This window comes from Melanerpes formicivorus, unplaced genomic scaffold, assembly GCF_026170545.1.
Source record: "Melanerpes formicivorus ecotype bairdi unplaced genomic scaffold, bMelFor1.0.p_v2 SCAF_2, whole genome shotgun sequence".
Lineage (NCBI taxonomy): Eukaryota > Metazoa > Chordata > Aves > Piciformes > Picidae > Melanerpes > Melanerpes formicivorus.
In genome coordinates, this window is record NW_027142354.1 from 33,036,656 (window position 1) to 33,051,794 (window position 15,139).

The 15,139-nt window shown below is 40.2% G+C and overlaps 1 protein-coding gene across 1 annotated transcript in view; it reads right to left on the bottom strand.

Annotated features, from left to right (window-relative positions):
• Positions 1–3,299: 3,299 nt before the first annotated feature.
• The window catches only part of ADSS2 (adenylosuccinate synthase 2), a 43,334-nt gene continuing 31,494 nt past the window's right edge, over positions 3,300–15,139 (bottom strand). Inside the window, exons 9-13 of the mRNA XM_068155594.1 lie at positions 14,848–15,002; positions 13,819–13,943; positions 12,480–12,577; positions 6,008–6,157; positions 3,300–4,696 (exon numbers count right to left, since the gene is read on the bottom strand). Coding sequence (XP_068011695.1) covers positions 4,644–4,696; positions 6,008–6,157; positions 12,480–12,577; positions 13,819–13,943; positions 14,848–15,002 — 581 coding nt within the window. The 3' untranslated portion in view covers positions 3,300–4,643. The remainder of the gene's footprint in view (positions 4,697–6,007; positions 6,158–12,479; positions 12,578–13,818; positions 13,944–14,847; positions 15,003–15,139) is intronic.

Consider the following 15,139-nt stretch of genomic DNA (forward strand, 5'->3'; position numbering starts at 1 on the left):
GAATGAGAACAAGGCCAACTATTTGTACTTGGGCAGATTGTTACCGAAAAATAGTTACTCAAATGCACTGTAGCAAATGCCAGTTTTGTGTATTGAAAGAGCTAGAGAGTAAATAGCTGGATGCATGCACAAATTGATTCATCACTACAAACACATAACATACTGTAAGAAAGACATTGCTTTGATATAATTAATATTCCTGGAGCAGCAGTAAAGAATATTAAGGATTCAACATTATCAACATTGTCTGTTTAAAGTAGATTGGAAAATATTTAAATGTGTTTGCCGCAGAGTATTTTAAAGATGACATGTCCAATCAGTTGTAGGTAACACTCTGACCAACAAAAAATGGTGTCAAATTTTAAGTCTTTGGAAATAATACATTATCTGCATGCATGCACAGCAGTCTGCCTTAAATAGGCAAAGCTGTCAGGCACCAAAGTACACTTGATTACTATACCACCAGGTTTATTAAGTTTCTCTGTTTCAAATACTAGAACAGTATGGGTGGAAGACAACTCAGAGCTGCCCCATATCTTCATTCCCAGATATTTTGCCTTTTAATCTGTCTGAACCAGCCAAACCTTTGATTATGTTTCATTAAGAGAGCTGGCTGTGAGAGCAAAAGGAAACTATCTTCTTCTACTAGAAAGATTTCCAGGATGATGATAGACAAAAGCAGCTGTCACACATTACATCAACATTATCTGTCTGCCACTTTATCTGAAGGTTTTGTCCATTAGCTACATGCCAAAACCCAATTATATGTGAATACAAATGGAAAGGCTAATCAGCCCTCACTTTCCCTCCTGTTAGTTAGTAAAGGAGACTGACTAAACCCTAGGGACATAAGGGCTATTAAATACTGCAGTACAGCCCAAGCCTAGGAGAAATCAACCTCGTAAATATTTCAGTGGCAGCAAGAATGGCATGAGATCAAAATATCTTGTCTGTCATCAGCCTTGTTAGGTATAACAGGTATCCATGCCTCCTGAACACAACATCCCATTAGCAGGAGGAGGATACTTTGGAGGAGAATCAATTCAACTACTAGTCTATGCTGCCACCCTCTCCCCTTACATGCTAGCAACAGAAGAGACTAAACAGAAGGAAGGAGTATACAGGAAAGGCCTGAGAATTACATGCTTGTCATTGAAGCATAAACATTTTCTTTATTATAGCCTACCTCTAGCCTGTGGCAGGCACCCAAAAGCCTTTGAGACTCATGACTAATGAAGGGAGAAACAAAGCAGAACAGGGAAGTTTGACCAGAGAAGTAGTTACAAGTGCCTTCAAAGCCATTTAACTTTGCCCCTGCTAAACATGCTGATGCTCTCTCTTTTTCTCTTTCTTCTATAGTTGAACACAGCATGGTTTCAAGAGCAGAGCATGCAATGCTTGCAACAATCTCTGTAAATATTTGTTTCCACAACATTCAGGTTGGTGGTAACACTTCCCAGCCTATTTCCCCATATTAATGAATGAAGTAAAAGATAGAAAAAGTAGCATTGGAAGTGGGTGGGAGGAATTTGGTAGGACATAACCGTTCTTCAAAAACAGGAAAGTGTTTGTGCACCCGGCCAAGAATTCACTGCAGGAAAGCCTAGGCAAAACTGGCATCCAGGGACAAAAGAATAAGCTTTACAGATGCCAAGCTTGACCACCTGAAATTTAAAGAGAATGATGCTTTGTTCCACATGACAAGAGAAAATACACAGATCCTAGATCACAATATTATCTGGAGGAGGGTACTGGTAGGAGGGTTTTTTCCAACTTTGCAGGCCTGTATTTGAGTGGAAGAATCAGAAAAGGCTCAACTGAACTTAGAAGAAGGCAGAGAACATAAGTCACACTTGCATCCAAGACAATCCTGGATTGTTTCTTTAAATGTGCAGGTGTTTTGTATTGTTTTGTATCTGAGAATATTAATTTCTCAACTGGGGAAAAAAAGTAGCTCATACACTGGAGCTGCAACAGCAGAATTTCAACAGGCCTTGAACTTGAAGGTCTCTGCTTGCAGAACAGAAACAACTACATTGTAAGCTCTCATTGATTCACTGACTGTAGAAGGAAAGCATGCCCTCATTTATTTATTTCCTTACTCCTTGAACTAGCTAAGCCCTTAGTCCGTGGCTGGCAGTGTCACTGACAGTACAAATTCTTTTGGTGCCTCCTACAGTTACAGGAAGACAAGAATGCTTAGTAACTATTACCTATTGTTCACAATGTAAGGTAAACTTCCCCTATCACCTAGAAAATAGTAAATTTTTTTTCCTTCTAAATGAACATTTTCCTTCTAAACATTTATATGTTTTACATATGTGGTAGTTTTAGGCTGTACCTTTAACATTTTCCACAGATCTTGAACAGAAAGTGGTAAAATCTAAATAAATCACTATTGGGTGTAAAAAGAAAAATGGTGGTAAGCACTAAACAATCTATTGGACAGATAACAAACATAAGCTATTAATGAAAACAGTCTCTCTTTTGGCTTCTTTGCTCTGGGAGATACTAACTTTGTGCTTCTGCTGGCTTCTGTTTGACCTTGGCTGCATTGTTTTGGCTAAGTTCTAACATCTCTGCTGTTTTCTCTTCTCCCTTTGTGTCCAAGGGGGTAAGGAGCAGGGCAAGGAGGGAGAAGATATTAGCAGCTCCCCTGTTTTTGGGCTAGGGGGGGTTCTTATGCTGTTTATCCATTGTAAATAGCTGTATTTTATACATATTCATTGCACTTCATTGTCAATTGTAGTTTTGCTTGTAAATACAGTTTCATTTGCTTACAACTGGGCTGGTCTGGCAAATTTAAATGTTGGGGGGAATTTTCAACCTGCCACAACATAATTATATCCCTCCTTCTCTTAATCAAGGAATTGGGAAGATAATTTAATTCAAGATGTCCTTTAGCTAGGGAGGGATGCTATGGTTCCCTTCTGGACTGTGAGGCTGATGGTAAAACTACAGCCTCATCCCCTCCAAGGAAAAAGAAAAATAGAGTATGAAGTTGTTTGGGTTTTAATGCTGAGGAGAATGATCTTTGCATGCATTACTCACACAAATGTCTCCCAAACCATCTACCAATTTTCAGCACCAAGCTATCTCCTTTTTCCACAGAGTATACAAGTAACATGGGTAATCTGTAAACTGCTGTCAGATGAAAATAATCCATCAGAAAATGCTCCTTAAATATCAGTAGTTTTATAGTTCAACCTTCTGGCCCCTCCCCTTATAATAAGCAATTTTGTTTGATGTGTATTGAGAACAAACATTGTGCTGAACACCTCGACAGCAGCAAGACAATCTGGAAGGCCTCGTATCTTTTTATTTTGCATTAAAAAATAAATCTTAATCTGCATAGCTGAAATCTAAAACTACTGCCCCACACTGATACAAACTTGGTTTTAGGAAACAAAGTAAGTTTTATTTTGGAAAAGGAAGCACATGAATATCACAGTATAGCATGTAAAAACAAAGTCATTCTCAAAAAAACCTGAAAGGAGAATATGTAATTATTGGGTTGCTGCCAAAACAAATCAGGTTCTTTGGAATATATGGCAATGGTTATAACTTAAAATAATTGTAGAACATTTCCCAACTCTCGTAAGCCAAAATGTCATATGTCTTGAGGTGAATACTTGTTATTTCCCCTATGTTTAAAGCAAGTATGTCTAATGCTTTAAATGTTATTTCTAAAGCATCTTCAATTTGTAATTACAAAAATGTCTGTTGCTTTGCCAGTTCTCCAGAAAAAGACCTTCCACTGGCTATGCAGAAAGGAATTTTTAAATGGCATAAAAATGTTAAGACTTCTTACTAAATATAATTCATTTAATGAGGGAAACAGTGTAAGATATGCGTCTTGGAATAGAGAAGTGCAGTTTTAAAATACCAGAAGAGAAATGAGTAACATTATAAAACTTAACTCAAAATCAGAACAGTTCTTTAATAGTCGCAAAAGAACTTTTTACAATATCAACTTTCTAACCTCCTGGGCACACTCCCTGGTAAACACTTGAGTGTCCTCTGTGAGTTACAAAGAGGAAGTTTTCTGTGTTATAGAGCTAAAAAACCCTGGACATTCTTAACAGCCTGGCATCACACCCTTTCTTAAAAACAGATCACACAATAATTTAGACAGCATTTATAGCATTATAAAAATCAGAATTCCTCTCTTTAATCTCTCACAAGAGCAGTCATTACGAATACAACAGCTTTAGGAATACAAATAATGAGGATGTAAAACTATCTGTGCAAAACTGCATTATTTTTACTGTCTAAAATTTCAGGGAAGTAACACCGCCAAAAGCAGAGAGAGGATAACAAAGACAAACAGTCATGAAAGTAATGCTACCTTAGATTTTCAAACAGGAATTACCTTATGAAGTAAATATTAGGTAAAGAAAAAGAAAATCTAGATGGCACCTTGAACACCAATGAGAAGTGTCCTGGAAATTGCAGCTCAATAAGGACTGATATAGGTTCATGTTGATGTTTCCTTCAGGAATAGCAGTTGATTTGGGGGTACTGATTCTAGCATTTCTTTCCATGCAAAAATCTCTCCAACATCTTTGCTTTGCGGGCTACTAATGCATTTAAGAATGAGCAGTCTTTTGAGGAGTGTGCTTTCTTCCATGCATCTGAAATCTTTAAAACAGCTGGATCATTGATTCCCTGGATTTCCCTACTCCAATCCATTTAACTGCAGGAAAGAAAAGCAAGCTTTTAGTATAAGTAACACAAAGCAAGATCAGATTGTACCTTAAGATACAAACTTATCTTCTTAAGTGCTTAAGATCTGAAGTACCACACTGACTATGTTGTTAGTGCATTAGGCAATGAAAACTGTTGTTCTCAAAGCAAGAATGTATCAGTAACTTAGAAAAGCAGGAACTGTTCTGAAGCTGCCATAAATCCGTTTTCCAGATCACAGGAAAAAAAAGATAGTTAGAAACTGTCAAAAAAGTAACAATTTGAATCACCTCCCAATTCCTAGTTTTGCACAGAAACACAGGCTCATCCATTATAAGGAAGCATAGGATAAATTTTTAAATTTAGGATCTGTCCTCCCTGGGCAGCCCATTCCAATGGCCAATCACTCTTTCTATGAAGAACTTCTTCCTAACATGCAGTCTAAACCTCCCCTGGTGCAGCTTGAGACTGTATCCTCTTGTTCTGCTGCATATTGCCTGGGAGAAGAGACCAATCCCCACCTGGCTACAATCTCCCTTCAGGTAGCTGTAGGCAGCAATAAGGTCTCCTCTGAGCCTCCTCTTCTCCAGGCTAAGCAACCCCAGCTTCTGCAGCCTCTCCTCATAGGGCTTGTGCTCCAAATCCCTCACCAGCTTTGTTGCCCTTCTCTGGACACGTTCCAGCAGGTCAACATCTTTCCTAAACTGATGGGCCCAGAACTGGACACAGGACTCAAGGTGCGGCCTAACCAGTGCTGAGTACAGGGACAGAATGACCTTCCTCCTTCTGCTGGCCACACTGTTCCTGAATCACCATCACTGGAGGTGTTTAGAAAGAGACTGGATGGGGTGCTTGGTGCCATGGTTTAGTTCATTAGATAGTGTTGGATGATAGATTGGACTCGATCTCAGAGCTCTCTTCCAACCTGGTTGATTCTAGTCTAGTCTAGTCTTACTGTCACATATTTAATCACATTAATATACTGACTTTACAATACTAGCAGAACTAAGCTATTATAGCCAATCTGAAAAACACTTCAGTTAGTTATAAAAAAAAGAATGCGTATGTATAGTTATAAAGAAAGAATGCATATTCAATTTTCAATTCCAGGCAATAAGATTAAAAGCAGTAAAACAATAACTACAAGTATCACCAGATACCTCACAATAAGCACAGCTACAAACTACTTTTCAGTATTTTCAATGTTCATTAAGGAAAATACAAAATAGGTTTCATGAAGCAGGAAAAACAAAGCAAACAAACAACAAAACCCCCCAACTAAATAACAAACCAACTCCCCAATAAAATCTGGTTTACTTACCAGGAACACCCAATTCCATTTCTATAAAGCGAACATAATTTTGTGCATTTACAGGCAGCTCGTCAAATGTCCTTGCATTTGATATGTCTGTATCCCATCCTGGGAGTGTCTCATACTGAACCTCTACTTTATTTAAGACTTCCTGGTTGGCTGAGAAGCAGACAGAAGCAAAAACAGTATGTCAACGAGGATTTTATATTCACTACCACTGAACACACAACTGTAAAGGCTTTTATTCTCTTCTTACAGAAGGAAGCGTAAGGTAACTCAAAGTAACACTGGCACTGAAGGTACTTCAGTGTTCTGTTTTGAAAACATAAGCAGAGAGAAATAAATAAACAACATCCAGTAACTACCCACTACCAGGACTTTAGGAATTCTAGCACCCACAGTCCCACATGTATATTTTGCATAAACCACAACATTTTTAGTTCAGGAAACAACTTTTCAAGACAAGTAATTCCTATAAATGCTGACTTTTTTGTTTTCTGACCGAATAGCAAGGTCCAACTCCCCCTTTATGAGGGAATTTGGAGATGTGAAAGTAAAATTAGCTATGAGCTGGTAGTAGCAGGCAATTACAATTATAAAATACTTGTAAGATGTTGTTATTCATAATAGACTCCTGATGCCCACAGACCCTTTGCCCCAAAAGTCTACAATGAATCTGTCAACCAGTGGGGAGTCTCACGTCATGTATATGAATACTGTTCCAATTACTTCTCATAATAGAAGCAATGAATATATTCCATTTTGCCCTTCATTTAGTAACTTCCTACAATGCTGTCCATTAACTCTGAATGCTGTGATGATTCAAGTACTGAAGAAGATGCTAGGCACATTGTTCTGGAATTGAATCATACCAGTAATTATCTGAACATTAGTGCTGAAATCCCACTGGATAGCAAAACAAAAGCTTTAAGCCTCAAAATGGTGGAATTGTATCAATTTTAAAAAAAGAAAAAAGAGGCATCAGGCATTCTTGCCTTCCTGAAAAAGACAGTGTTCTGCCAAAGGCACTGTAACTAGTGTCATGCAGGCACTGTAACCACTCATGTAGGCTCCATCTCTCAAATCAAGTCACTCCTGCAAAGACAGCTAGTCAATCTGGGAATGGGTTTTAGGCTCAAGAGGCACAGCAGAAGTGCAAATACAAAACCACAGCTAATACCCTCCTCTGTGTGGATAGCCAAACTCAGGCTCAGCACATTAGGTAATCTGTTCTGGTGCAGGCAAGAGTTCAACAGTACCAACATTGTAAGGACAGTCCTTATGAACTAGACATTTTGAGTAAGGGGTGAAAGAGTGTATTATACCCTATGGACTTCAAAGCCTGTAGCAGTGAAGAAATGCAGTTTATGGACTAAGACGTTCACAGGTTAAAGCAAATGATGCTGAATCAATAATGACAGACAGGCACATTAAGGATGCTGGGTCGCAGAGACTAAGGAGAAGCAAGTTCTTTAGTGTCACCAGAAGTAACAACATGTTGCCCTGCTGTCCAGGTGACTGGGAAAACAGAATACTTATATTCAAAGCGCAAAGCCATAAACTAATCTCTAGGCAGCACAGATGGTTTAGAGTTAGATGGTAGCCTCCCTTTTTCTGAAGGGGGAAAGTGATTCAACACCTAGGCTTGGAGATGCACAGGCATTTTTATTTTAAAACTTCTCTGATGATGCTAGCTCAGAGAAAGCTCAAAGCACTCAGAACTGAATAGTTTGCTCTTGCCTACAATCTTCCATTACTCTGAGTTAAATTCCTTACATCTCCAAAAGAGAGAAAGAAAAAGAAGGGATACATTTCTTGCTGTTTCAAGTGATGCACTCATTTTCCTCCAGCAGGTATGATAAAAGATGATGTGTGGTAAAGATATGCTCATAAACTGAGCTCAGTGTAGTAACAGATGTAGTCACCATCTAGATTTCTCTCCCTTAGGGGAGTTATCTTCTAGGCATTCTGGAATTTTCTTTCTTGACAGCTGAATTAAATACAGAGAAAGCAGGTATCATTATATCTGGTAGTCTGGTACTAGAATTTGCAGAGGGAGTGATGTGATGTTACATCTAAATCCAAAAGAACAGCTGAAATTTGCATCTTGGCACCACTGTAAGGTCAGACAAAAGGTGTATCTAGCACAGTGTCCTAAATCTTTAGCCTACAGTAGATGCCCAGGGTAAAAAGCATAAAAAGAAAAGAAGAAAAACCAAACCAAACACACACACTCACACACACAAAAAGGCACAAAGTAAAGCTGCCTGAAAATAATCTCCCAATTTTCTAAGATCTGTGTTTTTGAAGTCTGCTGAGCTAGAGATTATCTGTCTGTGACGAGGTCAGCTGACAGGAGGCATTAGCAGGACTAGACCACAGCTTTCACATGCCATTCAAACTGACCAACTCAGAGGCAGCCCGCAGTTTTATTAGTCTTTCATAAACACCTATGACTGAACAGAAATGCATACACTGGCCAGCTCCATAGCAAAAGACCAATGATACCAAAAGGCCTCAATGACACCAACTGAAGTAATTTTCAGTTCTTTCTTCACAGATTATGGAAATGCCCACAGGAATCTAAGCTAAAAAAAACCTGAGTGAGACTTGTATGATTCTCTGATCCATCTGGAAGAAGGAACAATATATGAAATATGGCATGTTTTCCTGAGATGGTGGGCACTATGTATGCTTCTAAACTAGAGACAGTTTTTTCACAAGAAGGGTAAATCACTAACATCTCCAACAGAGTGGGAGGGTAGGGAGGGGAGTGATACCCTTCCAGAGAGAGTCCCAGACTGGATCTCTTCTAAATCAAATTCAAAATATTGAAGTGGCAAGTTTAAAAAAAGAAAAATTATACAAGTGCATAGCATGCAGAGATGCAGACATCAGAAATAATTTAATGGTCTCCAAAACACAGAGGGGGAAGAAAGATACCTTTTGTTTTTTATGGCAGGGAAAGGGATAATAAGTAACCAGCAGCATATGTGCTGAAAATGCTGCCAAACGCTGAGCAGTGTAGCAGAGAGGTGTGGAACACAGAGGTACTGTGACAGTCAGCATCTTCCAGCTTACCAGAAGTTCAGCTCAAACTTCTTCCTGACACTTAAGGAAGAAAGTATGAAAATAGCTAAGACAACAGCTTCCACTAAATTTCTACCCAGAATTCTTAATTCATAGAGTTGTTCGGGTTGGAAAAGATCCTTGAGGTCATCAGGTCCAACCATAACCCTACTCTACCAAGTTTACCACTAAACCATACCAGTAAGTGCTACATCTAAACAACCTTTAAACACATCCAGGGATGGTGACTCAACCACAGTATCACAGTATCACTTAGGTTGGAAAGGACCTCGAGGATCGAGTCCAACCTATCAACACAGACCCCATGACTAGACCATGGCACCAAGTGCCACGTCCAATCTCCTCTTGAACGCCTCCAGGGTCGATGACTCCACCACCTCCCTGGGCAACCCGTTCCAATGACGAATGACTCGCTCGGTGAAGAACTTCCTCCTCACCTTGAGTCTAAACCTCCCCTGGCGCAGCCACCTCCCTGGGCAGCCTGTTCCAATGCTTAACTACTCTTTCTAAGAAAAAAAAAAAATTTCCTAATGTCCAGCCTAAACCTACCCTGGTGCAGCTTGAAGCCATTCCCTCCTGTTTTATCACTAATTACCTGTGAGAAGAGATGGGCACCTACCTCTCCTTCAGGTAGTTGTAACAGGGTCATAGGGTCTCCCCCTCAACCTCTTCTTCGTCAAGCTAACCAGTCCTAGTTCCCTTAGATGCTCTTCAAAAGACTTATTCTCTTAGCCCTTCATCAGCTTAGTTGTTCTTCTTTGCATGTGCTCCAGCACCTCAATGTCTTTCTCACACTAAAGTGCCCAAAACAGAGCACAGTACTCCAGGTGTGGCCTCACCAGTGCTGGGTACCAGGTGAAAATCACTTCCCTGCTCCTGCTGGTCACACAATTTCTGATACAAGCCAGAATGCCACTGGCTTTCTTTGCCACCTGGACATGCTGCTGGCTCCTGTTCAGCCACTTGTTGGTTAGAACTCCTGGGTCCCTTTCTGCCAGACAACTTTGCAGTCACACTTCCCCAAGCCTGTAGCATTGCTGTGGCCCAAGGGCAGGATCCGACACTTGGCCTTGTTGAAGCTCATACTATTGACCTCAGCCCACTGACCCAATCTGTCTAAACCTCTCTGTAGAGCCTCCCTACCCTCAAGCAGATTAACACTCCCACCTAACTTGGTCACATCTGCAAATTTACTAATGGTGCACATTAAGATCATTGATAAAGATGTTAAACAGAAGTGGTCCTAATACTGAGCCCTGAGGAACACCACTTGTGACCTGCCACCAGCTGGATTTAACTCAGTTGATCACCACTCTGCTGGAAGTAATGGAAAGTAGCTTGGTAAGCACATCTGTCAACTCTTTTAGTACTCTCGGGAGTAACCCATCTGGCCCCATAGACTTGTGTGAATCTAAGTGGCATAGGTCACTGACCACCTCCTCTTTAATTGCGATGACCTAATTCTGCTTCCCCTCCCTGTCTCCCACATCATGGGGCTGGGACTCCAGGGAATAACTAGTTCTACTGCTGAAGACTGAAGCAAGGCAGGCATTGAACACCTCAGAATTTCCTCATCCTTTCTCACATTTCCTCCTGCATCAAATAAGGGATGGAGTTTCTCCCTAGTCCTCCTTTTGTTGTTAGTATGTTTATAGAAACATTTTCTATTGTCATTAACAGCAGCAGCTAGTTTTGAGTTACAGCTGGACTTTGGCTCTCCTAATTTTCTCCCTGCATAGCCTCCCTACATGTCTGTATGAGACTCATACAGTAAAGAAAACTACAGTTAGGCAGGTGAGCCATGTTGTGCTGCTATGACCAAAGGTTAGCCACCTGTTAGCTGGGCATATACAGGGAGCAAAGTCTACCCTCATGAGTTGTTACAACATTCTGGTCCCACCTGAAGAGACATAATGAATGGAAAACAAAAAGTAATCACTGAAGTCTCTTACACTGGAAAACATGGCCATCTACTTAGGTCATCTTTAATGATGGACTTTCAGAGAAGATCCTCCTGGCTTAAGTGCAAGACAGTCCAAAGAGCCCCCAGGCTAGTGACGTGGCTACAGATGAAGCATTTACTGAGTAGTTCTCAATTCAAACGTGCAATCTCCAATGTGTACAAAGTACACACAAATTTCCTTATTTTTTTCATAAAGGTATTGATCAAGAATAACTGAGTCTGAAAAGGGAAAAGCATTCACTGGTTTAGTGCAAGAGTTCTGTGTTTCCTGAATAAAAGTGTGTGCTGTGTCATTCAGTTTACAACCAAAAATGTAACTGGCACTTTTGGTTGAAGATACTGGAGAGCAAATCAATAAGAGAACCACCTCAAGCACATGGAAAACCAGGAGATATTTTTGTTAACTCCTTCTGAATTTCCCTAACAGATATGTGCTATTTTCAAGGACTACCAGAAGACCAGTGATTCCTGTGCTCATAATTACATCTCTATACTATATAAATCCTGCTTTGAGTTGTAGCTGATTTACTACAGTTGATCTCCTTATCCACAAAAAGTCCTCTGCTGATGAGATCACATGAAAAATTGAAGCCTGTGACGAGCCTCTATCCCTGAGCTAGCACACATCAGAAAAATCAGAAAGACCAATCTTTAGTACTGGTTTATGTTCTTCATTTTTTCTGGAATATCTCTAATATAGCAAACTGAAAGGGACACATTATCTGTGAACAATGTTTTGTGGTATTTTTGAATACACAGATACGTTTTTCAGGTAAAAATGATCACTAGAATGACCACTGTCCTCCTCAGGAGGTATAGTTTCTTTCATGCTAAGCTGATGTATGTTGGTCCTGCATTAGAAGGTAGTCTTGCTTTCACCTTGCTTTCACTCCTTTCTTCCCTCATCCATTTTCCCTCTTTTCCATTATGTAACAGGTTTATGGCTGCTCTGTAGACCATTAAGGGTTCACAGTGTAAAAACCATAGAAAAACAACACAGGGAGAGAAAAACCTGGCTTTTCAGCTGGATCGATTCTCTCAAGTGCTTCAAAGCACATTTAAACGAAGACTTGTCCTGCCAGAATAGGGGATGAATACAATAGCAGGAATAAGACACTGAGTTTAGAGTGTGAAATGAGTTTCCAATTTTGCATGAAGGTAATGCAGGCTGTATTAAAAGAAAGTGATAAAGCAGTAACAATGTTGATATTAAAGAAGGTTTATATACCATTTTGCATCTTTCTAGTAGACAAATGGCAGTGTTTGATACCAGTGTCTTTAACATGTGGGTACAGGTGTGGCACAGGGTGTCTGTGGTGCCATTTGGGAAGACATTAATGGTTTGATGACAAACTTTACAAGTCAAATAGATTTAAGCATCAAATTACATTTCACCAAAATCTGCAAGTGTTAAACAAGTAGTCTTACCAGGAAAATGAGGTATGATTTCACCATCTAGTTTGTATGCAACGCCAACTTTGATCTCTGGAAATACATCCAAGATATCCAATTTGGTAAGTGCCAATCTATAAAAAAACCATTATTCAGGTTAAACAAGTTCAACAACTATCAACTCTCATCACAATGTAAATATACTGCAGGAAAAATGGATTCCTGCACATTGCAGTTAATTCTCCTACCTTAGAAAAAAGTTCCTAAGACACTAATCCAGTTATCTCGCATCACTTTGAAAAAAAAGCTACACAAAACCAACCAAAACCAGACCAAAACAAAAAACAAACCATAACAACCAAAACCAACCCCACCAAACTGCAAAAAACTCCAACAACTTTAACAGCCTTTTTTGTTGCATCCTTAGATCCAGTACTGTAAGAAAATGGCAGCATTCAAACGGGTACTAATTAAAGTGACGGGGCCATAGCTTCAGGGGTTAGAATGTGGTCAGGGTGCTGCCAAAATACTTGACGACCATTCATTTGAGATGATTTCGCAGTACGATGCCTGTTGCTGTCTGTTCCTGTCCTCTGCCAAATGTTCCTACCCTACAGTGAAGGCAGCAAAATAATCAACACCGGCTCTGTAAATACCTGGCTGCATCCTATTCCAGATTTTAAAAAAAATCACAGAGGACCAGAAAACCAGGGAAAACTGGGTACAGCATGTATTTGCACAGCTTGATCTACTAGATATTTCATAGCAGCTTTGTTCCAGGCTTGTATTTTTCATTTTAATTAACATCCTGAAGTATCACAGTATCACAGAATCACCAGGGTTGGAAGAGACCTCAAAGATCATCAAGTCCAACCTGTCACCACAGACCCCATGACTAGACCATGGCACCAAGTGCCACGTCCAGTCCCCTCTTGAACACCTCCAGGGATGGCGACTCCACCACCTCCCTGGGCAGCCCATTCCTACATTTACACGTATTGCTGAAGACGTTGATGAGTTTACATCTTTCTTATTTTGAAACAAAATGTATCAGGTTTTAAAGCCTTTCTAAAACTTTTGGTTTGAAATTGGTGGGACAACAAGGCAGGTAACTCGAAGAATCAAGTAAGCACCAAGATATGTAAATGTTCATTTAAAATGAGAAAATGTGCTACAAGGGAGAAAAATAAGTATGAAAATGTCAAATAGAAAAACATTTAATGCTAGGAAAAATGAGGGACAGTTAATTTATCAATGTAGCAAATCAATCAACAAATCAACACTGTGAGTCTGAATTTACTAAATAGTGTATGTGTAGTTTACAGTAATCTGTAACATTTCATGTTGAGCTGCCAGAAAAGCTGTCAAAACTCACGCAGTAAATCCGTTAATCATGTAGGCATATCGAAGCAACACAAGGTCCAACCAGCCACATCTTCTCTTTCTACCAGTGGTAACACCAAACTCTTTACCTCGCATTTGCAGCAATTCTCCAATTTCCTAACAAAGAGAAAAACTATTAAATGAGCCTCTCTTTTTTTTTGGTAGTGTTCAACGCATGATGCAGGCATATACTTGCAACATTTTACAACATTTTAAATTACCTTAAAAGTTCTTCCCCCAGTGTTTCACAAAGCTGTCCACTGGGACAAAAACAGAAATACAAGATGCAATTTCAATCAAAAGAATGCTAGTTGAGAAGATCTCTCAGAATTTATCTCTGCTTTAGCCATAGGAATGTCTGAGAAACTGACAATCAGATTTGGGGGTCACAGAATCACCAAGGTTGGAAGAGACCTCAAAGATCATCAAGTCCAACTTGTCACCACAGACCTCATGACTAAACCATGGCACTAAGTGCCACGTCTAATCCCCTCTTAAACACCTCGAGGGATGGTGACTCCACCACCTCCCTGGGCAGCACATTCCAATGGCGAACGACTCTCTCAGTGAAGAGCTTTCTCCTCACCTCCAGCCTAAACTTTCCCTGGTGCAGCTTGAGACTGTGTCCTCTTGTTCTGGTGCTGGCTGCTTGAGAGAAGAGACCAACCCCCTCCTGACTACAACCACCCTTCAGGTAGTTGTAGACAGCAATAAGGTCTCCCCCGAGCCTCCTCTTCTCCAGGCTAAACAATCCCAGCTCTCTCAGCCTCTCCTCATAGGGCTTGTGCTCAAGGCCTCTCACCAGCCTTGTTGCCCTTCTCTGGACACATTCAAGTGTTCCAATGTCCTTCTTAAACTGAGGGGCCCAGAACTGGACACAGTACTCAAGGTGTGGCCTAACCAGTGCCTGTAAGAGCATTCTTCTGGTCCAGAACCAGAAGAATGAAACATCCAAACACACCATCATCTACATAAGACAGGCAGGCCAAGTTATTTCACCCAGTTTCAGGTCACATCTCACATTATTTTGTTCTGTAGGAAAGGCACCAATTCCAACTCTTGTTGTATATGCTTTCACAACTCCGTACACTTCGCCAACGTTCTGCGGTGGCATGCCCAGACCTGTACACACACCTCCAACTGTGCAGTTTGAAGAAGTCACAAAAGGATATGTGCCTATTAAAAAACAAAAACACCCCCCCCAAAAAAAACACACACCTTATTAAAACACAGGGTTTAAACTATTTAAAAATAAATAAATCTAACCTGGTGAGGAATAGCACTTGCATTGCACTTACCTTGGTTTTACGAGA